The sequence below is a fragment of the Limanda limanda genome, chromosome 19 (genome assembly GCF_963576545.1).
Source record: "Limanda limanda chromosome 19, fLimLim1.1, whole genome shotgun sequence".
Taxonomy (NCBI): Eukaryota; Metazoa; Chordata; class Actinopteri; order Pleuronectiformes; family Pleuronectidae; genus Limanda; species Limanda limanda.
The window spans coordinates 5198281-5226253 of NC_083654.1; the positions used below are offsets into that span (position 1 = coordinate 5198281).

The window sequence follows — 27973 nt, forward strand, 5'->3', positions numbered from 1 at the left end:
ACCCAGTGACAGATGTAGTTTTACTTCGGTAAAAGATCAAATAAATTAACAAAAATAGACTCAAGTATAAGTACAAGTACTAAATCAACTTCCTACTTGAGTAAAAGTAAGTTATTACTTGCTTCAAATCAACTTTAAGTATTCAAATTAAAAGCACTTGCTGAGTGTATCCTCTTCCATAAAGAAACGGTCTATTAAATCATTAGGGCTCTGTCTCAGTGGTGTTTGTTCAGCAGTGATGCTGATGCTGCAGGAGGCGGAGTCTAAGACCTGTTTGCTCTGATTGGATCTGTGGACCAATTCTCCTCTAATTACTTCAAAAGAAGACATATGATGTCACTTGACACTTGACATCCCAATTACCTACATGGTCAGAAGGGACACCTAGCACCCCTAACACAGCCAGATAGAGCAAGAGTGAAGGCCCACATTTCCCAGTACATGCTGGAAGTGGTTGATCACCTCATAGTGGACCAGCTCAGAGCAGACTGGGCTTTATCTGGAGGGTGGCCCTAAGCTAAAATCAAGAGTTTCAGACAGAGGCTGAAAAGAGGAGCTGCAGCAATGGGCAGTATGAGGAGTGTGTGTTTGGAACATTAGATCAGGTAAACCTTTACGTAATAAGTAAAAAAACAAATTAAAAGTATGAACCTGAGAATGAGAATAATAAGTCTCGTTTATGTGACAAAAATGTAGAAAACAATGTGAATATGTCACGCAATGCTTTGTAAAAGTGAAGTGGAAGAGAGAGAACAGATATTTGCTGATATTTGTGGTGAAGTACAACAAGTGAAGTACAAGTGAATATAGTGTATACAAATAAGTACAGTAAAAAGAGAATATACTGGTTACATCTCACCACGTGGAAAAAATCAACTATGATTCTTGTTTAATGATCACCGGCCTATTGCGCTGTAACTATATGAAGAAAAAAGATCCAAATCTATACGCGGGGAGTCGAAGCCTGTCACATAACAGTGAGTTGAAATCCTTGACGAACACTCCCCCTGACGCTGTGACATTGCACTGAAGCGGTCGTGGTTTTCCCAGATAGACGCTTTGGCACAGCGGAGCGCAGCGCGCAGCTCCGGAGGCTCCTGGACTCTCAGCGCTGCGACCACAAGTGAGCTGGAGCCTGATCCTGCCACCTGCCACACACACACACACACACACACACACACACACACACACACACACACTCCTCTGCAACATCTGCCACGTCGCCTCTGATGGAGAGAGGGAGAATGTGACGGAGTCCTCCTGGACACGGAAGACACATTTCCAGCTCTTCTGCGTCTCCCCGTGAAGCGAGAGGTCGTGCCGGGGGCGCGCCAGGCGACGAGAGTCCGACTTCGTGTGAGTCGCTGCGATCGGAGACAAGTGGTCGTGGTTGTCGGCTACGACACAATGTCCCGGAACAAGTGCGTAAGAAACTTGAAGGCATGGTGCACCTGGAGCGCTGGGAACGTGCGCGCAAGCTGAGGCGGATGGACACGAGCGCGACACCTCACAGGGTGAGTCCAGCAACAGAGCATTATCCTTTCACAGGTTGTTTTTGTTTGAGTAGGGTCGCAAATACAAAACATATGGAAACATCCGGACAAATGTGGATTCAACACTTTCTTCTTCTATTCTCTCTTTTCCCTTTTTCATACATGAGACCAACTTCTTCATTCTCGCAGCTGCTTCTCCTGGGTAGTAAATGGGGCAAACGGGAATAATGGTTCTCAATGAAAGCTTTCATAATGTCCTCATGGTATGTGTTATTCATTATCATAACAATCTTGTAATGTTCCTGAGGGACTGAGTGCTGTCCTTAATGGTACCTAATGCTCCCTGCTCCATGCTGTTACACTATTCTTATGATGGGTGTAGTGGGAGTTCTACAGGCGGCCTCCTTTCAATCAGGGACCTTTCTCTGCTGTCATGTCATCGCCTTTGGCTCTTGGCTTCCAGCACATCTCTACTGTTATTTTAACAAGTGCGTCTCATCTTTTTATTTGCTTGACCCATGCTTTTCTTGAAGGTTCTTGTGGGCAACTGGACCTGCCTGTCATTATTTCAGTAAAGGAGTTGGAGCTTAAGTAGATGAGACACTTTAAAGCAAGCTATCATGCTGTTCAGAGGCTACCCCCCCACTCTTACGTTCCTGTATGGATTGGCCATATAAATGTCACTGCCTTACTTTGCTTGGATCATTAACCTGTTGAAGTTTGCAGATGGATGCGTCAGTTTCTCTTGTGCTGTAAATTCACGTACCACACACACTCCGGCAGTCCCTTGGAACCACAGAGACACAACCTAATGAGAACAGATTGCGCGGAATATGGCAGAAATACAATGGATTAGGCCGGCAGTGCTCATCTCACTCATTAGTCCTCCTCCTCCTCTGCAGCTTAAGGTGAGCTAATGGGAGGTAGGTGTCAGGAGCATGAGAAATCTGCACACTCTGTCTGTCTCTGTTCTTATAACTGCCCTTCCACACAGAGCATCAACTTCTCAGCTTTCAGGCTTTCCATCAAATAGATCCTTTCCCCCCTCAGCGATTTATTCGGCCCCATTATCTCCTCCTCTCTGCTTCACACTTTGTTAAATCCGGCCCTTTGAATCGGCTGATTGACACTGACTGTCGGGCTTGAAGCGCAGGTTTAATTTTCTATTAGAGATTGTCATGGTACTTATGAAACTTCTGAACAGCAGAGTGGATGTCTCCAGCAGCGAGGCAGACAACTGTAGTTTTTGGTCGAGCCCTTATAAACAGTGAGTGGTTCAGCTTTTGCCAGAAGAGAAAAAAGAAATCCCTGATGAAATCTTGATGGTGCATTCGCTGAATAGAAATTAACAAACAAAAGAAACAATTTTGCTGTGCAACATTTGGTATCTCAAAGGCAATAGACAACGGAATAACACTGCCTGTACTGTGTTGCCAAACAGCTGTTAGGTGTCTTTTATAACCCATCCAACCTCGATTTTCTAAACCATTTATTTACAACAATAGCAGACGAGATCGTTGTGGAGAATGCATTTGAAAAACTAAATTTGTGACTGAGGGCACATTCACTTGACTGTAACCAATAATGTAGATGTAGATGTCATGTTCACATAAGCAGGCAAAATAGAACACGTTCATTAAAACAGATCCTGTGAACACTCACACTTTTTTGAGGCACTATACTGACGCATGGCACTGAGGCCAAAAACTTCTTCCACTGGGACAAATTTCTGCAAACTAAAGAGGAATCTGCATCCTTCGTAGAAGAACTGTCCAAATTACTGTGATGACCCAGACTTTCTACTTTTTAACTCTTCTCTCGAGCTTGACTTTGAGCTGGTTCATTCTAGATTCATTCACAGACTGTATATAAAGATGGATGAGGTGTTTCCACTTCCTTTCACTATCAAGAAAATGAAGCAGGAAAAAATCAGGATGTGGACGCTGCCGTCTCGTGGCGATGATTGTGGTGATGTGGAGCCAGAGTCTGAGCTGTAGTGATCGGGGATGAAGCTGTGGTATAAATACACTCACTCAACCAATCGGGAGTCTGGTTCAGCTGTCATTCATGAGGTTTTATCCCCTTCTTATCATGAAATAAGTAATTAAAACCCAACTTATCAGGAAATGAGCAGTTGGACGTACATCACTGTGATAAGAACTAGTTGAAATGACAGGAACCATCTTTGAGAATTTTTTTCTTTGTAGTTTGCTCCACATCCAATCCACTAACATGAGCTATACAGCAGCCAGGCACCAGGGGGCAATCCGATTTGGCTTCACTTTAGGGAGCTGTCATGTTTCTCATCTTTATACAATCTATGGATTAGCTTGAGAGGCCAACATGTTCAAAGTGAACATTAAGAGGAAGATGTAGATGCTTGACATTAGCTTTGTTTTAGAGCAGAGGTAATAGCTGACGGAAAGTAACGTTAAGAATGTTGCCACCTCAACAGAAGCTGATAATGTTATGTTAGCTTCCCCTCAACATTTTCAATTAAAGACAACACCAGCACAAACAGTTATCAATAAATCAGGTTAACATAACAGTCTTTCTTCATTAGGTAATATGTTGAAACTTTCCATACAACTTCACTGTGTGGTTCACTGCTGCCCAGCGTATCCTGCAACAGCAAATCTAATTCCAAGTCTACTTTTCAAGCTTTTTATGGCTTTTCATTAAGTACATAATGGGACTTAGGGTAAAGAATGAATTAGCTACTCGGAGCTTGCCATTTATCCCATTTATAATTCATACTGCAGGAAATCAGTCTGCTGTTTCGCTTATTTTTGATTACAGACTTGTGAACTGAATCAATAATAAACCATCTCTTTGGTGAGTCAAACCCCGGCTGGTGAACAAAACAATCAGTTCCTGTGACTCATGATCTGAAGTGTGCTCTGCAGCTCAGCCCTTCAGACTCCTTCTTATGTTGTGATAAGCGCTCTTTCCCCAGTCATTGCAGTTCACGTCATGCATCATTCTAGATTATGAAATGGTTCTCTCTCCGCTGATTGCTGGGCTGCCTCTTCAGGCAAGAAGCTTAATTGTGCTCATGTCGTTGAGTGCAGGCCGTCGCTGACAGAAAGTCGGTGTGAGGACATCAATCAGTCTCATTTAGGAGCCACTCAGGTGATAGTTCAGCGTCATTCAAGATCTGTTCGTCTCAAAATAGAATCTGCTCCAGGCCCTTTACCGGGACGAAGACTGAGTAGCCGCAGGAAGGCGGATGTATCAGTGATGCATGGGTTGCAGATTTATGCAAAGAGTCATGTAAATGATATTTGCATGAGCAACTGGTGGTAAAAGAATAATGCAGGGGTTGATAGGTGATGCATCTTCTTACAGGTGCTATCTCTGGCCAGAGAAAAAGAGCAAAATGTCTCTATACCACTTCTGAAGTATTTCTTAAAGAAAAACCTTTTTGAACTGCAGATTTGTAAAAGAAATGTAGCTGAGCAAATGTTTCTTTGAATCACTCTATTCTCACAGTGTCATAATCAGCAAGTCCAGAGGGTCACTGAGGGTCTGTGGGAAAAGCCTCTAGGTGCTGAAAAGTAACAGACAAGCTGCACAAAGCTCGGCTATTAAAATCCCATTGTAAGAGGTAAATTGTTTCATTACTGTCCTGTGTTATTTAATCACAAACCTTGTTTTTGTGTGTCAAAGCCTTGCTGGTATTTGGATATTTTGGTTTTAAATTGCTTTAATGTGTGTAAATGATCCTGCAGAAAAGTATTTATTGACATCTTTGTCAGCATCTTCTATATGTGTTGCATCTCTTTTTTTCAGTTTTGTGTCCCTTGCATTTTAGAAACATCATTAATGCGTCCACTCGCTTGCTGAGGATTTTCTGCACATTTTCCTGTTCTATTTTCACATGGGCTCACTTTGACATTTTCTGGACATTTTCCTTGGGGGCTGGCAGGAAAAGTTCAGAAAAAGGTCACAAGCAACTGACATGGACATTTGCATACCCACATAAAGCTTCTCCTCAGGAAAATGTCCAGAGTTCAGTGCAACTCTGTTTGACCAAGAAGACGACCACTTGGCAAAGAGTTATTAATATGATTGTCATATTAACTTAATCAGGAGTTCATAAACTTGTGTGTAAAATGTATTTGCACTTCACAACCAGCCTTATCTGAGTCCTCTGTGGTTAGAGCTCCTCCTGTGGAACCTAAATTCGTTTTCACTGTGTGCCTGAAGCCACCCCCGGGTGCAGTGTCATGCTCAATAAACCACTCCTGTCAGAGGCACTTTGCTGAGTCGCTGTAGAGGGGCCACTCTCTGACCCTCCTTCCTCGGAGAAAGCCGCCTGTTTCATAATGACTGGCCTCACAATAGAAAAGGGAAGTCGGCGCGTAGCCGGAGGGGCGATGCTCTGCATTTGTTGTGATGATGTGCCCAGCCCCCCCACATCAGCAGCACACCCCCAGACACACTCATCTTCAGCGAGTATACAGGATCACTCATGCTGTTGCTACAGCCTGGACTCTGCACCCAGATGTCCATGTTGAATTAAACAATGGATGTCTCAGCTTGTTAAGACCGAATCGCTTCAGAAATGTGTAATTGGATCTTAAAAGCTTGTATTTGAGGAAGTGAAAATAATGGATGCACAGAGGCTGACACATTGCACTGTTTGATCATGGAACTGTGACACTGCTCTGATTCAGACGTCACCGTTTTGTTGGATGAAAAACTAAAAACCTGTGAAATTAGAGGCTTTTTTGCTTCAACATCATGAATCCTTGCATTTATCTGGAGCTTTAAAAACTTTCCTTTTTTACAAAGTTCTATCAGTAACAAGTAGTGTTTGTAGAAGAGTTTTGTTACGCATCAATGAAATGACGAGCATGTACGGTAAAGCAGGATTACTCATTCTACCACATCCCTTCTTTGATATGAGTTTAAAGTGCATCCAAAGAGGAAATCATTTTCATTCTCGGAAAGTTTTTCATTCCCTCCTTGATACTCGGCCAGTTTCCGCTCCTTAAACTGTTGCGATTTCAATTTTCCTTATATGAATAGTTAACAAAAAAACACTCAAACCGTTATCCCATCAACAGCTAGTTTTTCAAATGTAAGAGATGTGCCTATGTGCGTTTTATTAAGTAGTTGTGCTTTTATTTTGGAATTTTGGTCTTGGAAAGTAAATTAGTAAACTGTATTTCATGTTGACAAGTGCCTTCTGAGAGTACAACGATTGAGCAGCTGCTCGTTCATAGGAAATGAAGAATGAATAAACCATTACCACACATATTAAATATTCAACATATGTTCGAGTCACATGCGCTTCCTTTATTTCACATCGCCTTACTGTGTTGTAATTAGTCTGTTACTGAGTTTGTGATTTCCTACTGTTTGTTGAACAGCACTTTAAATTGTTTCATTCCACAGCCTGGTGATGCAGTAAATAGAAAAACATTATTAATTTCCCTGCATCGGGTTCAGACCGCAAATTGACTTTGAGTTGCTTTTCTTTGTGCTTCCATTGCAATTAGCCTGAAGACTCTCGCTGTTTTAGACATTTCTCTAGAAATACAAACTGTTTTGACATTTGGGTCTTATTCTCAAACTGTTTATTTACTGTGTTCTGCTTTCTCTCCGACAAGAGCAGTTATTAAAAAGACTACGACTTTAGGATTCAGTGGATCACACGGAAGATGTGTTCCTTTGTCGGGACAGTTTGTACTGTGTGAATTTGTCCATTAATAAAACTGAAATGTGAATTTAAAACCAGCCAACACAAAGGAAATATAAAGATGTGTAGGAATTAGGAAGAAATACATTAAGAAATACAAACTCAAACTCGCTGGACTTTTTCTCTTTAAGTCATTTATGGACACATAGATCGTATATAAATATGGTTGATATGAGAGCTGCCCAAGAGTGAAGCAAAATCATCTTGACTGCCCTCTGGTGACTGGCTGCAATATTGGTCATAAACCCTGGCTTCTCAATGTTAGCAGATGGGACAGGAGCTTACCTAAAAAGTTTAAACATGAGTAAGATACGTTTTTTCTTGCATATATACAGATATATTTGTCAGGTGAAAATGTACTTATAAGTGTATTTTCAATTATATATTCGATGCTATAAAAACGAGGTGAAATAGCTGAGATTTACTTCACTCAGATGTTGAACGTATGTATCCACAGGACCTTGATAACATGTCTCATCCCCAGATCGCTGCTGAGCTGACTCTGGCTCCAAATGTTGTAATCTGGGCAAGATGGCAGCGTTCATATCTGGGTTCATTTGGCTTAATTTGTGCACCAGTGGGAGGAAGTGGAAAATACATCATCTATCTTTACATACAGTCTATGGTACACGCTGATTTAAAATCATTGAATTGGTTCACCCCAATTCCAATAGCTATAAGGTGTGGAGGGAGCTGGTTTAAGAAGTTGCTCACTCATCCAACACCACATTTCACATTTGAGAGACACTATAGCCTTGAGATGGAATTTGGAATGTTACCTTGAACAGAGAATGACACATTGATGTTTGATTTAAAATTGCGGCCGACACTGAAATATTTCATCACCGATCTGTTTTTCCTATCCTGCAGAGACGTGCAGTGCTGCTGAATGGATGACAAGCTCCCAGTCCCCCTGCCTACCCACTGAGGCCGTGCTCCCATCGCAACTTACAGGACAGGTTCCCCCATCAGAGTAGCAGGGATGTACCAGGAGGTGGCCTTCCTGGCAGGCAGCTCTGAGCACCAGTTCACCAGCTTCAGCTTCAAACATGTAGAGAACCCACAGGAGGTCACCCCCAACAAGGGTGTGTTCTACAAGCGAGCCCAGCTCCTGCTCCACCCTCAGCCCCACCAACAGGGTGGAGATGATGGGGCAGCCATTATCAATGTAGGGGGTATCAAGTACCGGATCCCCTGGTCAACGCTGGAAGAGTTTCCCTTATCAAGGCTGGGGAAGCTGCGCAGCTGCAGCAACGAGGCCGAGATCATGGACGTGTGTGACGACTACGACTGCAGCTGCAATGAGTATTTCTTTGACCGAAGCCCGTCGGCCTTCCGCACCATCGTCAGTTTCTTGGCGGCAGGAAAGCTGCGGCTCCTGAGGGAGATGTGCGCCATGTCCTTCCAGGAGGAACTGCTGTACTGGGGGGTGGAGGAGAAAGACCTGGACTGGTGCTGTCTCAGGAAGCTGCGGCTCAGGCAGGAGGAGGTCAAGGAGCAGCAGAGGCTGGAGGAGGAGGACACGGAGCTCACGTCACCGCAGTCCTGTGAGGAGAGCCAGCAGCCTCCAGGCTCATGGGCTCAGGAAGAGACTCGTACGGAGGGGTGCATGCACAGACTGAGGGACATGGTGGAGAACCCCCACTCTGGCATCCCAGGGAAGATCTTCGCCTGTCTGTCAGTGATATTTGTAGCCATCACTGCTGTGACCCTTTGTGTCAGCACCATGCCTGACCTCAGGGAGGAGGAGGAGAGGGTGAGTTCTCTCTGGCACTCTTGTTACAGTTACAATTCATTTCTCGACCTTCTTCTCATTAGCAGATTTTCAATTATCAAAAATGTCAAGATTCATTTCTGGTTCCCCCAAATTTAGTTTCTGGGATGTCTTTTAAATGATATTCATTCAGCAATGGAAGAGGTAAATTCATTTAGAAACCATCCTTGAACAAAGGTTGTGTAGAAGGGAGGTATAAGACAGGATACAATTAGAAAAAACAATTAAGCAGAGAGTTAGTGCAATATCCTGAAGTATGACTGCCAAGAAATAGAATAATTAAAATACAAATCAAAGGCAATTATACTGTAACTTTTTTCTTTAAGAAACACAACATTTCAGAAATAAAAAATCTCAGTGGTGTCTAGCTGCAGAACAAAAACTTAACCCATCAAACGAAAACAGATTTTTTAGAAGGAACACCGCAGTTACACAAAACACACGATTATGAAGAGAAGGAACCGAGGTCGTTCACAACATCCCAGGGGATGTGTGTGCTTTACAGCTGCTACAGTGGATTCAGATTATGTTGATGCAGCAGCCCACATACTGAGTCTTCCTGCGCTGTAATGTAAATCATTGTGACAGAGACGAAGGCTCGGGAACAACTCGGATTCCTCTCCGTTCACTTGAATGCCACATTATTGTGTAACTCCGCTCACTGTTGCAGCAGCACATTCCTTCATAGCAAAATCAGATCGTTATTCTGCCATGTATGCGATAATTGGCAGTGCACACACACGACATAACGACGAATGAATCACGCATTTACACACATTTAAATGAATGGTGTGTATTTGCCATATCCCACAGATACTTTCCCCATGCAGTAAATTCTTTCTGTGACCTGCTTTGAAAAATTATGAAAAAAAGCTAAAAGGAATCTGAAATAAGCTCCACATTGTTATGTAACATGATATATGCAAATGTCACCATGAAATCTTAATCTGAACAGTTAAAGGTTTGTTTACCCAAACCTGATCAAGGCAAGCTGACCAGTAAACTAAGTTTTGCACTACAGTGTTTGTGTTGCCTTTGATGCTTAATTTAAACAAATGGATTTTAAATGCTGTGTAGTTCATGGCTTCAATATTACAGTCCAAAGACTGTTTTTAACATGGAAAAAAAAAAACAAGGCAACACGTCATGAATGTGGGATCACTTTAACATTTAGGAAGATCCACATATCTGCTCTTATTCTGGAAGTTAGATGAGGAAGTTAACATGAACTTTAACTTTCCACTTTATAAAGCTCTGAGTGGAGCTGGTAGATGGTTAGCCTAGCTTAGCACAAAGACTGGTTGAAGGTGGATACAGCTAGCCCGAATGTGTCCAAAGTGAAAAGCTGGGGGAAGCGGGAGCTGTCGCCGCTTCACCAAGCTACGAGCAGCTCAATCGTAGGAGCCAAATGTAAAACCCACCCAAAAAACAGCTGTATTTGCTTTTGATAAATATATCAGTATTAGGGTTTGTTTCATTGAAGACAGCTTCTATTCAAAGTGAATCTCATCAAGAGAAGGAATGGCAGTCACAGAAAAAGACTCAAAGTAATGTAACATGCTGATAATCTCGCAGCCCATTCTACTAATGACGGATTATCCTCTGGGGGCATCAGCCAATATTTTCGGGCTTGGTGTGGACAGCAGATATCAGGGCAAGACTCCACCTTCTATTCATCATACTCCAAAAACATAGACCCGAGGAATGCTGGGATTCGAACCAAGGACCTTTTTGCTGTGAGGCGATAATTCTAACGTCTAAGAACAGAGACAGCGATGTCTTACATTCACATAAAACAGCAAAAAAAGCTATGTAATACAATGCATTATTGGGAAAAAATATAGTATTAAATATTTATTATATTAGCTATGACCTTAAGTGTTTAGTGTGAAGTGTGTGAGCTTTAAATGGGTCATAAATAACAAAAGCAAAGTGACTAAAAGCCTATTCAGGACCAGCTTTAAGATTAGTCTCATTTTATGTCATCTTCCATTTCACGCCTGTATGAATCTGTAACTTTAATTATCTGAATCAGAGCAGCAACAGGTTTGATTAAGGAGACACTATGCCTCAAACCCTGGACAGCTGGAAGCAGTCATTGTGGCAGCAATTAGCCACCCAGAGACGGCTGAAACAGCGAGTCCTCAAAGAGAACATTAGGTGGTGGTGGTTCATTAGGAGTGAGAACCTAGTCCGAAACAAGCAGGGGAGGAAACCCCAAAACGCAAGGGTTTATGGGTATAATGAGGCCCCTGTGTCATCCTTGAGAAAAAACCTAGCGTTACAAATTGAAGGGAGGCAAACCGCAATCTGCCACTGGAGGTGGTAAATTAAAACAAATTGGCATCCTTGAATCCCAAAGTCCCTTAATGGGAGGAGACACTTTAAGAAAACTTTGTCCTGGAAGTATTGTGACTGAACTTTTGTTTACGTTGATGGTAATTGGGGCGTGGGCACATAAATTAATCAAACACAGAAAAAGACAAGGTAAACTCTCTCACAATAGTTCAAAAGGAAAATGTCCAATGATTTCCTACTGTTATGTTCCCAGCAGTCATGCTGTGTACCGAGGTGTCAGACAGAGTCGGCTGTGGAGCATCTCCTCTCCTCATTACCATGTTAGGAGAGGAGTTGGGCCTGGCCCTGTAAACTTATATATGGACTCTACTTCCTGGACTGTCTTCACTTCTGCTAATGTCAAGGAAGGCATTCAAGTAGCTGTGGATGAAGTAACAGAGAGAATCCAGCTCAACCTGGTGAATTGCGTTTGCTAATTACACCCACTCATCCTCCTCTATTACAAAGTATCCTAATGTCCATTAGCTTTGATAGCCCTCCATTTACAACTGCACAGATCCTCCCTTTACTTTTGTAATTAATGAGACGATCATTTCCTCAGGTGGCAATTTCCTGACTGTAATATATATTGTGTACTTTTTGTTTATAATGTTTTAGAAACTTATGGCTCCAGTGTTTGCAGTACGAGAGGAGAGAAGCACATCATAATAGTTGCTTTATAATGCTGACTTGCTACCTATTATACTACATTTACTCAATCAAACACTGATGGATTCATTTTATTTTGGTAGCTGCTTAAATGTAACAGACTTCCCTTAAAGCTTTGTTTTAGTTTTCACCAACTTTTAAAAAATATATAGATTTTTCCCAACTAAATGCTTTATATTTATGTGTTTGTGACCACCACAGTGTCGCAAACAGTTGGCAACCTTGTTACTCATTTAGGGTCGTTCAGATGGAGTGCCTTTCAATTTATTCACCAGAGTTTCCCATAGAAATAATTAAATCTTTGGCGACAATGCGGTGCCTGTTCCCAAAGGTCATTCTCACAGGCATAAGAGGTCTGCATGGACAGTAAAAACATGATGGAACATAGTGCAATGCAAGCATGCAGCAAATAGTGCTGCACACACCAAGTTAGATAACTTTATCTATGAGCTGTGTGCATTTATTTGAGTTAATTTTGAAACTGTGGCAGGCCACATTAGAATATGGCTGACTGCCACAGTCTAGGTAATTAACGGGAAACATTGATTTGTTATTTCTAATGTTGATGCACATATACTCCAACTGAAAGCCGCATCGATCTTGTTCAAATCTATCTGACTTGAGAGATCCGATCATAAGTGGACAGCGTTAAGTTCATAGGTTCACATCTTAAGATTAGAATGTGTCCTGAAACCACTTGTGATAGAGGATCTTTCGGCTCTTCTGTAACGCACAGAGAATATTAGCTTATGCTGTTCTTTATCCACTAGAAATAAGATTTGAACCTCCCATCATCCAGACAAAGCTCCTGGATCAGTTTGATGAAGATAAACCACCGAGATGAGGGTAGGTTCTATTTTATTTTCCACAGACATGTTGGGCAGCAGAGCTGAAAAATCCATTCCGTCTTTGTTGTCAAGGTTAAGTTTTTACAGTCCGTGAGACTTAATTGGACAAGTGATTTTGGCTGCTTAATAACAGCAACAGTAGCACAGTCTCCCAAGTGTGTTGGATAAAAGGATGAAAGTGGCACTGCCAGTGTTTTCCGTGCAATTTTAGATGCTACATCTGAACTGCCCCATACACTAACAATAAACAACCAAAAAGGAACTTGAACTCTTTCTGTGTTGGTCTTTACCAGCTCTCGAGGGAAACAGCCGAACTGATTAACTGTAAAATACTAGAATACATTCACCAGCTCAATGTTGACTGTGTCTGCTGTGGGTGCTGGGCAAGTAGCACACACTGGATCTACATCCATACCACTGTGTTTTTATCTGAAAACAGCATTTTTGATCTAAAACCATCTCTCTCCACATGAGCGTTTGGGCTCAGTATCTGTTTAAATCCCTGTTCATACTAACATGCCTAAAAATGCATATCACGTGAACACTAACGTACACTGGGAATGCACGTGACAGTGTACACAGGAAGCATTTGGTTGATAGTTGCAAACAGAGCTGGGCTACAGACGAGAAGCAGCAATGGTGGAAATTAAAATGCAGTGTTTAACAGCTGTCAGAAAAGAGGATCAGCTACGCTTGTAATCGATTATCAAAGTTGCGTTCATTTTTGGTAGCCAAGGCTAATGCCAATTGTTTTCTATCACAAGAGGGTCTTGGTTATAGGAACCTGACCAATCAGCAGAGGCTACGTTGTGACTGAAAAGACCCAATCAGCAAGCGGTTGTGAGTTTCTATTTCATCGTCTCTAAACATCTCAGTCTCTGCTTGTCCAGACTACAACGCATAACCATAGTTTTCAAACTAAAACTGGGCCAGCAGTATTTACAAACTTCTCTGTTTAAGCGCCTTACATGTGGAAGAGTTGATGCATTCTACCCGCTGTGCCTTACCAGTTATGACAACCTGCCCAAACTAGGATCCCTTGACAAAGATTAGTCCCAGCCGAGAAGCAATTTAACATTTTTTATTTGCCTGTAAATTAAGCCGTGTTATGGAGCTGTCAAACATGTACCAGGAAGCATGAGGTCAACACACTTTAAATGCAGGAAATGGCCACTTATGTGTGTTTGGTCACACGAGCCGGAGGAAAGTTCAAGCAGAAACCAGCAGTTTTCGCGGAGCTGCCTGCAATGAAGGCACTTAGTCCGTCTTTCTAATCTAATGTGGCTCTTAGAGAAGCACTCATTGGCCGAGAGACCTTTCTCGCCCCTTTTCTTTCTCTCACAGATAAGCTAAATATAAAATGAAGCTGCTGCATATTGCATTTCACTTTTTATGGCCCCCCATTCACACGGATGAATAGGGGATTAAACATTTCAAGTGTTTTGTCAATGTCTTCCCTCAGGATTGCTTACTCTATTCACATAAGCATCTTTGAAAACAGTGTTCTTGTCCCATTTATCTCCCGCTACAGCCCCGGCCATGGATCTAACCTTTCAGTGACTCTCCTCAAGCCCCACAGCCGCAAACAATCCATTCTGACATTAATCCCAGCCAGTTTAAAGTACACCGCTACCGTAGCCATATATCATCGCAGGGGAAGGGACAGGATGTGGACAGACGGGAGACAAATGTGTGCAAATGCTCTAAGAAATGAGAGAGAATTTTGTCTTCATCTAGGCTGAAAATAGGAGGTGCACTCATCTGTCCTGACTGTGAGTTGACATACTGCTGTTCATGCTCAGAGAAAAGTGCAATCCATCACTGTGGTGATAATTTGTGTTTCTCATCCAGTGTTTGGTGAATGATTCCCAGTGAGTCGTGGAGTGATTTCTCTCCTGTACAACCCGTAAAACCCCTGTGGGAATATTGTTTTACACTAGAACTCCAGCAAACCTTCTCTGCTGTCAGCTTCAAAATGTGATAGATGATGTACAGAGATGGAGTGATGAGTAAATGTGACACAATATAATATGGTTTAAGCTATTGCTAAAATATTGGTATAGCATTCAACAAAAACAGGAAAAGATGGACAAGCTAATATGTCAATCAAAATAAGCTAAAAGTTGCTCAACTACACAGTATCAGCAATATTTTCATATTTACAATCGAATAAAAAAAACTACATTAGCTTACTGTACTGAGCTGTCCAATAGTGCATTGAATAACCAATCTAACATGGAGGGTATTTCTGTGGGTGCTTTAAACCTGTATTTAGCCCAATCAATATGTTTTTGAATCACCACTGAATAATTTATTTCAATATAATGTGAATGGGATCCAAATAGTCATCCCAGCCCATAAAAATACCAATGAGTATAAGATGTTAACTCACTATTGGCTTTCTTCTTGCACACTAATTGTATGAGTTGAGTCCAAGAGCTCTCACCAACTGCAGTACTTGGTTGCCTTTTAAATGCGTCTTATCCATCTGAGTTGGCTTTTTTGTCTCTCCATTGTTTCGAGCGGTTACTCATATTTGATCACAATTATTCATCACCGTTTTGCTGCTTATTGTGCATAAAAGTTAAATATTGTACATAAGTTACATATTTCATGTGGTTGTTATCCAATTCCAATCCTGAGATAAATAACTTGCAGCTTTCATTGCCTCAGTTCTCTCTCTTTCTTCCTTAAGATTTAACAGACTGATGTGTTGCAATTTGGATTCAAGTTTAATTAAGAAACTACAAAAACTGAGACTAAAAGAGGGGAAATAATGTTCCTCTCCCGTCCTTTGGTAACTGCAAACAGAAAAGTGCTCCAGTTGTGCCTGCAGAGCTGAACGCACACCCAGCTGAACAGCCTCTCAACACATGAAGAGGCATTGACTGAGATTCTCGAAAATGCGTCTCCTGTTACCATCGAAGGGTTTGCATTAGTAAACATTTTCGGTTAGAGTAGTCTGCCATTAACTCAAACAATTTCCAGCAAAATGCAATATTTGGAAATATTTTTTCCCCAATGCAACCACAAAGGAAGCACTTTGCTGTGTGGGAAAGATGAAGGATATTGAATGATGATTCTCCGGGGATGTGGGGGTACAGCTGTGCCAAAATCCAATCAAAAACATGTAAAGGAGTTTGGGCGCCGGGAGACTGAGCTTTCAACTGAAGTCCAAATGTTCTTGATTTGGTGGGATATTATTCAAAATGTTCTTTTTTGACTTGAATCATTTTCAGGCCAATTGAGATCCAGTAGCAAGCTGGCTCATACATGTTGATGGCTCTGTACTGTAACAGTGAGAGTTGTTTGGAACAAATTAGCAGCTTAATCACTTTGAAATAAAAACAGCCAGTACAGACTTATTAATATAGTTATTGTTAAAACTTTCCAAACTGCATCCATGCTTTTAGATTGAAAGTACATCCACTCTCCAATGGATAAGCCTGGTGTTCAAAGTACGTTTTTGAACCACTAAAGATAGAAAGTATGGAAACGCTGCTGGGCCCGTTTTGCTTCAAAAACATTGGCGCAGCATTTTAGTCTGGACTGGCAGGAATTGAGCTATTTGGGAACAATAGCGTAGACACAAGTATTTGCTGATGGGGACTTTTCTGTCACTACGTAACCTTTTTCTGATTCGTCGGGCTCCTATCACATGACCCTCTTCAGGAAAAAAAACACCGGCATTAGTTTCGACTACCAATGTAGAACACAACATGGATAGTGAATAACAATCGTTGCTGATCCTGTTGTCTTTGCTAATAGCTGTCTGCTGTGCATTTAAATACTGCATTTACAATAATACAACCGTTAACATGTGTAGGAGATGAGATATTATCTGAGCAATCTCTGTACACCAGCACGCGTATGCCCAGTTTATGAGTGGTCACGTGATATGAAATTTCAGGCATGTGAGGATGTAGCCTAAATCACGTTGAATTAAAAACACCTCGTGCAAATTTATGAAAACATAAAGAACCAAAACGAGGTGTTGAAACCAGATAACCGTTACTTAATGGATGTGTTGACTTAATTTCCATTGCCTTTTACAGAGGTGTATTTTACCATGAGGGTGAGAGCACACACTACTCAGTCAACAGCCATCAATATTGATGGTACTTTAGATTAGGATAGATTAGATTGAATTTTAATAGCTCCCATGGGGGATTTGGGTTGTCACGGCAGCAGAGAAGAGGATTAATAACCATGTTTGGGTTTACAGTGTAACAGACTCTGAACCTATTGTTGCAGCTTGGAGTGGATGACCTACCATTTAGCTATAACCATTATCAGGCATACACACAGAACAATGCATTATGTTTGTCCAGGAGGGCAGATACACATCACAAGCTTTTAGCAGAGCACGAGTTACAGGTAACATTGGTGCATTAAGGAGCTAAATGTGTATTATTTTTCAGAGGGAGCAGAATTCGGAAAGGTGCTAAAACGTGTGTATTACAGCTTGAAAGAACATTTTAGCAGCTCAGAACAAAAAAAACAGTGGCTGTAGAGTAGGGATGGGAATCGAGAACCGGTTCTTGTTTAGAACCGGTTCCCAGTGAACCAATTCCTTGGAATCGTTAGCGAAATTCTTTAACGATTCTGCTAACGGTTCCCTGTGCCGTTGCGCATGCTCGAACATGTCATGGCGGCAACCCGGAGTAGCTCGGCGGCTACTGCGGCGTCGCTCGGCGGCAACCCGCAGTAGCTCGCCGGCTACTGCGGCTTCGCTCGTCGGTAACGTCGCAGTCCCTGCAACAACAACAGCTCCCTGAGTCCATGGCCCAGAGAGTGCATCAAGAGGTCCAGCTGTACAGAAGTCTGCCCTCCATCCCCTCTACGAATAACGCCACCCTTTGGTAGTGGGACCAGAGACACACTTTACCCCTGCTGTCAGGTCTAGCTGAGTCCTATCTGTGTTCAGGCATCCTCCACCCCATCTGAGAGAGTGTTCTCCACGGCTGGAGACACAATTAGTCCTGAGAGATCCCGTATCCTTCCGGAGAAAGCAGACATGCTTATTTTTCTGCACAAGAATTGTTGATTTTGTTGATTACAATTGCTGGTGCAGACTTGATGGTATTTGCCACTGCTAGTTTAATTTTTGGCAGCTCAGTTTTCATATACCCTTTTTAAAAAAGGAAGGAGCATTGTAGTTTCTAGTAACATGTTTAAATTAAACAGAGTAAGTTTTATTTAAGTTATATACGTTTTATTTTATCGTAATTTCTACAGAAGAATGTCAGGTTTATCTTTAGTTCAAGAGGAATACGTGAATGTTTTTGGATATTTAAAAAATTTAAATGTTTATGTATACATACTGTATATGGTGTGCATCATTATAGAAAATTATATAAAAGAAAATTAATGTAAATAAACCCGTTTGTGCTCTTTTTTCCCCCCCTTGCCCAAAAAGAATCGATAAGAGAATCGATAAGGAATCGAATCGATAAGCAGGAATCGATAAGGAATCGGAATCGTTAAAATCTTATCAATACTCATCCCTACTGTAGAGGTCTCCTAACCTCCCCAATGCCCTGTCTGTAATAAATACACATTGACAAGCAGAAAAACTGTTGGGTCGAGGCCAATGCTCCGACTGTGAGTTATAGCAGTGTTTCCTGACTATTGAAAAATAAATAAATTTACAAAATGATTAAACAGTTTGGTCAATTTCAGCAGCTCTGGTGGAAGTGCTAAGTTTATTAAAACCGTTAAAAAGTTCTAGACAAAGAAATCATGTTTATGTGATTATTAACCTGCTTATCTAATTAAGATTCAGCATCGTGATCATACAAGCAAAGAGGAATTGAGATTACTATTGATATTGTTTGTCAGAATTTGTGGCCTCAGACATCCTGGTTACTTGTAATTATCTCAAACCCAACTGTCAGTCTCACAGATTTTTGGGATTTTAAAGATTTGGGAGAATTTTTCCCATCATGCATTTGGTAAGCAGGATATATCATTGGCAGGTCATCAGTCTGTCATAGGGTTGAAAATAGACAGTCAATCCTATTGGAGACTATGCCCTGTCCCAATTCCTCTCTCTTGGCCCTCCCCCTTGATATGAGGAGCCCTTCGCTGGGAGGGTCCCATTCCAAACGGAGCCAAAAGGGAGTTATTCCCTAGGAACTGGGACACCACCTACTACGTCATCAGCAGCCAACCATTGTTATGACAGTGACAAACAATAGCAGCTAACATTTTTATATTAATAACAACATTTTCAGCTGTGCTAAATTATTGCAGGTAACTAGAATGGCGCCCTGAGAGAAAATACCTCCCCTAAGGCTCAAAGTAGTGCTTTCCATCAATTATCTAGGTTATTAGTGTAGCTTATTATTAGTATCGTACTAAGTTAGTTGAAGAAGGTATTTACCAGCAGTCGATTTGGACCGACGGTAGCACCACATTAGCTATTTGATAATGTGGTCAAGCTGAAGGCACCTGTAATCTATTACTATTACTTACCTATTACTACATAAAATAGTTTTTTCTTGTCATGAGATTCAGCTTTCTTTGTGCACATGTACAGCATGCATGAATTACAATTTTTTTTACCACTAGTTGTGTAATGTGCCGTAGCTATGACGGAGTAAAGGGCTATTTTAAAGGAACAAATTTTCTTGAGATTTCGAGAATAATGGCATAGTATGAAGAGAATATTTTTTTTCGCTTTAAGTTGCCCTAATTCTCAAAACAGAAAGCAAGCGGAGGTTTGTGTGTGTTTGACGAGCAGAGTTGCAGCTGCAGGCGAGTGGCTGAGGGGTGGGTGGAGATGGAGGTGTCTGATTTGCATATTCATAGATCTGCCATTATAAATGAGGCAAAGGTGTAGAGTTACATCTAAGCCATTTTAAGGCTGTGAAAGGGTTTTTATATATATGAAATTCAGGGTTTAGTCGATGCCAGGAGTAAAGCTTCATGCAGTGGATGAGGAGAACTGGACCAGGACTAGCGAGTCTGCAGACGCTTCCACAGCCAGTGTGCTCCCTCAGAAGTGCGTGTCGGACAGTCAAATAGCTGCAGGGGGCTGTTCCTGTTCATTTCTCGAATTTAATGAAACTGACAATCATTTGACATTCGCACTCATTTCACACCATGATTTACCAGCAGAGACTCAGCAGGGCTTCATCTCATCTCTCAGGGTCTCCCGTTTGTGTTCTCTACCCCTCTCTCTCTATACTGGCTGGATTTTGATGCTGCTCCCTGTGTGGCCACTCAGAGCAACGACACACACAGTCAGATAACACAAAGTACTTCTCTTTAGGCGCCACTCAGCTGCTAGTTTGTGAAGTGTTATAAATTTCCATTTGACATATCGGTAATAAGCCTGTGCCAAAGCATAGCCTATTCTGAAGCATCAGAGCCAATGAGTCAGATATCTATACATGAAAGAAGCAGGACTAGAATGACTTTAACTCAATGGTGGCATCATCTGCTCGGTAATAGAGCCCATTTCGTCCTTTATCCAACTGGTATCAGTCTATTTAAATATTTATGACTGAACACAACTTGCCCAGCAGCTTATCACTTCACATGCAAGAACCTCCAATGATAACAACAGCAAATGCCTGTATTTTTAAAACAAGCGCAGCTATTTCCTCGTCATGAATTCATAAGATAAAAAGACACAACCAAGTGCTAAATCTTTGATTTCATATTTTATCTTGTGAATGGAAATACTCTTTTCCGGGCTTGAATCCTGAAGATTCTTACACACTCAGGTTCTAGTGCAGTCATCAGAGTTTTGTATTTTAAAAAGATGGTGTATGTTGAGCCACAGTACGGGCGGCAGAATAAGTACATAGACAGCATGTGCACACAGTAGAGCCCTTTGATGTGAACAAACAAGTGGTAAATAAATCTATTAAAAGCCTGGGCGTGTCGAAGGCCGCTCAAAATCAGACCCGGCGCTGTATCTGAAATCCGCCTGTATATTGAATTACTCCCACACCAACTTATCAGCAGGGATCAGAGGTGAGCTGTCGCTTCCTGCACTGTTTGCTTTGCATGCTTGTCTTCAGCTGTGACAGGGTCAGAGTCCCCTGATCGCTGAGACGTATAATTGCGTGCTTTTTAGTTTGATCCTCCGTGGTTCTGTGCACATCCGAGGCTGTGCCGGGCGGAGAGCGAACAGGGAGGGAGTGGAAAATGCACTCAGCCAGAAAGCCTCTGACGGAGAACAATACAAATGCACTCAGATTCAAGGAAAAGGGACGGTATCAGTTGCAAAATGTCGTGGAGCAGAGTGACAGGAGACCTGTGAAACATACTGTTCACCATGTGGAAATTAGTGAGCTCCGGCAGGACTTGGACGGTAACAAATGTATGTGTTTTGGCTTTCACATCTTCTTTCTGAGATGACAGCATGTGGTTAGAATATTTCTACCTCACATTCGGAGCGTCGTGCTGCAACAGCACAGGAAGCTTCAACAGCGCCATGTGCTGTGGTTCGAGAAGGAAAAATGATAAGCGGAAAAAATACTTCTGCACATCCCAAAAAGGTTGGCAACAGGAGCGTGACGATTCAGTGATCGACTGACACCACAGATCAAGAGCAATCTAGACTCGCACAAGTAACAGATGTGTAACATCAGTTGGGCAAAAAAGAGTAAGAAAACAGACAATATACTTACATAATTGAGATGACATTTGCATTCCTTGGGATAATAAGAACATTGTATAAACTATAAGAATATTTTTGGCATTCCTAGAAGAGAAAATACGAGCAGAACAAAATCTTTGTTTCTAAACTTCTGGTACAAATTTGCTGAAGGTTATCTCAAACTGAAACTTTACAATCTGTAATCTTGTTACCTGCTTGTCAGAAAAGCGTTTTTTGACCTTTTCATTGATTCACCAGTGAATAATAATAGCTCTTGATAAAAAAGGTTCGGTGCAGGTTGTTTCAATTGAAAGGGACTGTTGGGCCTTGTCAAAGGTTTGCACTCTGTACTGAGTTCCATTGTAGTCACTGTATTATTACACATGCCAAAATAAGAGTATGGGCCCAAAGTTAAGGCTTAGTTAGGTTAGCAACTGGCCAGGGGTCTGTGGAGTTCCCTATTACTTATATAAATGAATCTGTGTGATTCAGTAAATCACATTTTCTCATCATATTATTGTATTTTGAAATGACACAGTTTATGAATATACATAACATAACAACTAGTGAAAATGTTAGAGAACTACACTCTTATGTTCAGCCTGGTGTTAAGGTCACAATGTGTTTATAAATAAAGTTTTCCAGCTGCTTTTCAGCCCAGTCATCTGTCTCACTTGATCACAACTCATATAAATGTAAAGTTTTTCACCTTTTATTTTCCTGGGTTACCCGTGTGTGTAACTTCATGGATTGTGTGTTGGGTTCTGTGTATTTCCAAATGCAGGTGCACGTTTACATTCATGAAAGGTATTTCGCAATTTATGACTAAAGCATGAAACCTCAATTGTTCCTATAAACCATGAGATCTAGATGTGGAGGCATTTCAAATTTGGCCCCTGGGACAAAGCCAGGCTTTTTGCCTTTTCTTTTTCCCAGGTAGAACAGCAACAAACAGCACATCAGTTATTTTTCATTTTTTACTTTCTTATTACACATTGATTGCTTGGAACTTCTGTAAACTTTAATAAAGTAAAACGCAGTATTGTGAGGCTGCTGAGAGCGTCGGCTCTGTGAGGCTTTCGGAGGGCTGGTCCAGGGTTGCAGATCTGCTCCAGACATTGGTATGACAGGTACATTATCAATTCAGTAAAGGTATCCATCAGTGTATTGGGTTTGCACATGGTGACAACATTAGAAGCCGACATGAAGTATGCAGAGGGATGTTTTTTAAAATAAATGTATATGCACCAATCATATTCAAAAATGTTATTACTGTCATTCTGTCTTTGATAATGAGGTGGTCTGAATAGCAGCACTTACTTGATTTACAAATTAGGTTAAACGAATAATCAAGTCATGTAATTCTTTACAACATACAACACTTTACACCTGGAAAAAAACTTTGTGGAAAGAACTTATTCCTGATTGTTGAAATCCAAATGTAAACATCAGTATTTTGTTTATTTTGGAGAGGCAACATCTTGCCTTCATGAAAGATACCCAGGTGAGCCCCATATAGGACATAAACAGTGTAGGTGTAGGCAAAATACTGCAGTGCATATTTTTCCTGACCAGCTCTCACAAAGACATTTCTAATGCAAAACATTTTTTTGCACTTTACACTTTCAATTGTGTCCCGTTTTTATGGGTAGACAACTTTTTTTTGCCTTATATTCTCCAAAAAAACAGTTATTGGGCTTTGCTGCTATACACTAGTCCAACACAACAGTCCAACAAATCCACAAGCCCCTACTCCAATGAATCAATTGTACTTTCAGTCACAGCTAGAGACAAAGGTCAGTGTTGGGTCATTAAGCACTGTTGCCCTGCAGGTCTCTGGCGTCTGCTGCTAGTAGTCTCTGGACATGTCTGCTGCTCAAGACTCCACTTTTAAACTTTGTTTGCTTTTGAGTTTTATGAAATTATTATGTGCAAAACCAGTTGGAACCACAAGTTTGAAGGTTTATAAGCTGCTCTGAGGTGACTATACAGCACTTTGACATCCAGCGTCAGAACACACTTCAAATTGAATATAGTTCATCATGTTTACTGAAGCCTGGGTATGAAAGGAAGACTGCCTCACTGTCAGATAAAATTAGTTATGGTGGCATTGCTAAAGACCCACCGTACAAAAAGTGATTGGCAGATTGAAGTCCCTATACACAATATTATTACCAATTTCTCTCATTTTAATTGCGACCTTACAGTTTGTAGCCGTAGCCGTGTGAAAGACTGCAACTCCAGCTTTGCCGATCAGTGATTTACATGGTCCCTAGTGGGTTTAGCAAGTTTGATGTCTCAAGGGCAAAAAACTGTGCAATGTGCAAAGCTAAGTGAGTGTATACCCTTAAAAATGCATGAGACTGACTCCAAGAGGATTTCTTTCCTGTGCAGGCGGCCTGTTGGAATGATGTCTCTGGGGATCAGAGCTGTTGACTGAGCAAATAACTAAGGGGAATGGTTTGCTTAAATATTCACGGTTGTGCACTTTCACACCTGCAGAGAAGCTTTACAGCCATGGTGCTTTTAGAGGTAATCCCCATCTCTCTCTCACGTCACGCAGCAGGGAACTAAGTATTCCGCCTGTGGCTCAGGGGTTAGAGTGGTTGTCCTCCAACCAGAAGGTCGTCGGTTTAATCCTCCGTCTTCTCCATCTGCATGCCGAAGTGTTCTTGGGCAAGATACTGAACCCCTAAATGGCCCCTCATAGATGTTGAATACACTAACTGTAAGGCGCCTTGGATAAAAGTGTCTGCCAAATTACATGTAATGTATTCAAGATGGTCAGTGTTGGGGAGTAACGGAATACATGTAACGGCGTTACGTATTTAGAATACAAATTATGAGTAACTGTATTCCGTTACAGTTACAAATTAAATAGATGGTATTCAGAATACAGTTACATTGTTGAAATCAGTGGATTACATGACGGTACTTCTCTGTTTCACGAGTTTAATCACTGTCTCGTAAATCCACCGGCGCAAAGCCCCCAGGAAGCAGCTGGAGACCAGGGCTGCCGTAAGAGCGCCCGGACCCCGGCGGCGTGAGGAAGCCTCACCTCGACCGGCTCGGGACCGTTACAGGCCCGGGACCGAGGCTCTGAGAGAGTTCCGTCGCTACCAGAAATCTACGGAGCTGCTGATCCGCAAGCTGCCCTTCCAGCGCCTGGTGAGAGAAGACCGACCTGCGCTCCCAGAGCTCCACTGTCATGGCTCTGCAGGAGGCCAGCGAGGCACGCCGGGTTCACACCGGACGCTGAAGCGACGCTAAAATAATATCACCCGTTGACCCAGAAGTATAAAAGCATATGGTCACTTGTTGCTCCAACATTAACTGCAACAGCGTCCCAATTTAATGTCATCCATCTTCAAGAACTTCTCCGCTGTTTGCTCCGTTCAATGTCGGGTGTGGAGGGTAAATTACGTATTCCCCCCCCCCCCCCCCTTTTTATCTTTATGACTGCTTCTGTGTCTGTATGGAGAGGGGCATTTAATAATTTGATCGGTCAAATTGGTAAATTTAAAACTCCAGGACAACAGAAGGGGAATACAAACTATGGGATGCATGCTTTATCATTTATATCATATAAAATATGTCATCAATATCGTTTCAAATAATTTTTCAGTGTGTTTCCTGGAGCGATACGCTCGCGTCAAGCGCAAAAAATAGACCCGACGCCGAAACGATCGTAGCACGGCGCGAGGCAGCCTTGGCGCAGAGGGGGGGGGGGGTCCTTCAGTCTCCGGTGGGACCGGCACAGAGGTGGCAGTTGATGGGAGCCGGACGTCAAGCTGGCCCGCCGCATCGGTGGAGAGAGAGTTTAAACTGCTGCTGCTCCACTGACTATAACAACGCCGCAATCATACACTTAAAAAATGCAATACAAACCGGAAGTATTCCAAGTATTCAGAATACGTTACTCAGATTAGTTAATGGAATGGAATACGTTACAGATTACATTTTTGGGCATGTATTCTGTATTCTGTAACGGAATACGTTTTGAAAGTATCCTTCCCAACACTGAAGATGGTTAAGTAATAGATATTTAACATGATATTCCAATAAGCAAAGATGTAAATGTTTCCAGTTTGTCCGTCCGTCTAACTTTTGTGAATAACAAACCTCAAGAATACATTGAGGGAATTTCTTCAAATTTACAACAAACGTTCACTCGGATTCAAGGTTTAACTGATACGATGATGGTGGTCAAAGGTCAAGAGCACTGTTCGACAAAAATAATTGTTTTGCCTTGTGAATGTGTTATTGTAACAAGGCCTACAGAGAATCCTTACAAATATTCACTTAGACTCACGGAATACATGATTAGATTTGGGTGTTCAAAGGTCAAAGGTCAAGGTCATGGTTGCCTTACAAACCATATTTTTGGCCTCTTTGACATGAATTTCTTAAAATTATGACCAGTTGTCACTTGGAATTGGAAGGTGATTTGAATTTATTGCTCAAAGGTGAAAAGTCAAGGCGACCTAATATGAGTCTGAAGAAAAAGTATGTAGCCTGAATATTTACTGTTTGGTGAAGGCATACAACCACAGAGGTCTTATTCTAATTTCCCCATTTTTTTTATAAATCTACCCCTAATTATCCTGCAAATAAACGATAAACATTTTTTGGTCATGTATGTACAGTATGTATCTTTACAGTCCTCTTTGGCGGCAATAAGTCCAATTTGCAATAGAGGAGGTGATCATTGTCAATAAAATGGCTAATTCCCTGCAAAAGAAAAGGCCATAAAAGACACTAAAAGACTTTTACAGATTAAGAATCATTAATTTGTGCCCCAGGAGATAAAACCACAGGTTATTCAGTAGCTGCATGTTGATCTTGCAGTAATTTAACAACCCAATATCACAGAACCTGCACATGCTGTTGTTTCCTGTTGTGAAGGGGAGTTTGACAACGGTAACCTGCTGATGGAGGAAGAGGAGGAGAATTCCATGTTAATTACCAGTGGCAGACTAGTCATTAATTACCCTGAAGTAAATGCAGAGAAAAAGAAAAGTCAATTCTAATGCTTTTTCCCCCAGTCTCCTCCAGGGGAGACTTTTTCTTAATAACCATGTAATCTCTTATAATCATATTTTTCAAATATTTATGAATCCTATTACAGCAGTCTTAATAAAAGAAACATCATAATTAAAAGAGTAACGGAGAGAATATTTTTCCGCTGTGGCTTTAAGAATCCACAGCACAGCTCATGTGGGGCTCACACGGCGTTCACCTCTTGATCGCTCCGGTTTGATGTGTGAGACGTTTACTGGATGAGATAATCAAAGCCTCGGTTTTATGCTCCGTGAATCTTTCAGCACCTTCTCTGTCGTGTTTTGTTCTGTGAGAGAATAAACTCACCGTTTGGCTTTGAGATCAAACGCACCAAACCTCTGCTGTCAATGCCGAGCCCACAAATCAAATAGGCTTTGAAACAGACTCTTAATTACTGACTTCACTCTGCACCTCTGTGTCCTATTTATTTATTTAGTGCTTTTGCAGTTGTCATCGTTGCAGCATAATGTAATACAGCCCAAAAGATGTATGTCTTGATGTGCTTCTTTTTTTCTTCTCCGCAGGGTGAGTGCTCCCAGAGGTGCTATAATATCTTCGTGCTGGAGACGGTGTGCGTGGCCTGGTTCTCCCTGGAGTTCCTGCTGAGATTCATTCAGGCGCCGAGCAAGTGTGGGTTCCTGCGCACGCCTCTAAACGTCATCGACGTGGTGGCCATCCTCCCCTACTACATCACCCTCATCGTGGACTCTCTGTCGGTGGGAGGCAAACCTGTGGGGTCAGGGAACAACTACCTGGAGAAGGTGGGCCTAGTCCTCAGAGTCCTGCGAGCTCTGCGGATCTTTTACGTGATGAGGTTGGCCCGACATTCCTTGGGTTTGCAGACCCTTGGCCTGACAGTGAGGAGGTGTACACGCGAGTTTGGCCTGTTGCTGCTGTTCCTGTGCGTGGCCATGGCCCTTTTCTCCCCACTGGTGTTCCTAGCCGAAAGCGAATTGGGCGCCAAGCAGGAGTTCACCAGCATCCCCGGGAGCTACTGGTGGGCCGTCATCTCCATGACCACGGTGGGCTACGGAGACATGGTGCCCAGAAGCATCCCTGGCCAGGTGGTGGCGCTCAGCAGCATCCTCAGTGGCATTCTCCTCATGGCCTTCCCTGTCACGTCCATCTTTCACACCTTTTCTCGCTCCTACATAGAGCTGAAGGAGGAGCAGAACCGGGCATCGAGGCAGAAGCCAGACTCACAGGACAGCACCAAGTCCCAGAACAGCGAGGACTCTCAGGAGACGGACAGCTACCACGGCATCACGGAGGCCGCCGCCTCATCCATGCAGCGGAGAAAGTCCTTGGCTGCTCACAGGGCTGCTGAGATCAGAGCACCTATGAAAACTTAGCTTCTCTGACTGTCTGTCTATATGTTCAAGCAGCAGCCTGGGAGGATGTGACACCCTGCGCTGGGACTTCAAAGATGACAGCAGCAGGATTTTTTCCTCTGGAGCTTCAGCTCTCTGC

At 42.2% G+C, this 27973-nt stretch overlaps 1 protein-coding gene across 1 annotated transcript; it reads left to right on the top strand.

Moving 5' to 3' along the window:
• The first annotated feature begins 8182 nt into the window (after positions 1–8182).
• Positions 8183–27855, top strand: kcng2 (potassium voltage-gated channel, subfamily G, member 2). Its single transcript, XM_061093248.1, has 2 exons — positions 8183–8956; positions 27028–27855. The coding sequence occupies exons 1-2, from the start codon at positions 8183–8185 to the stop codon at positions 27853–27855; spliced, it is 1602 nt and encodes a 533-aa protein (XP_060949231.1).
• Positions 27856–27973: the final 118 nt, after the last annotated feature.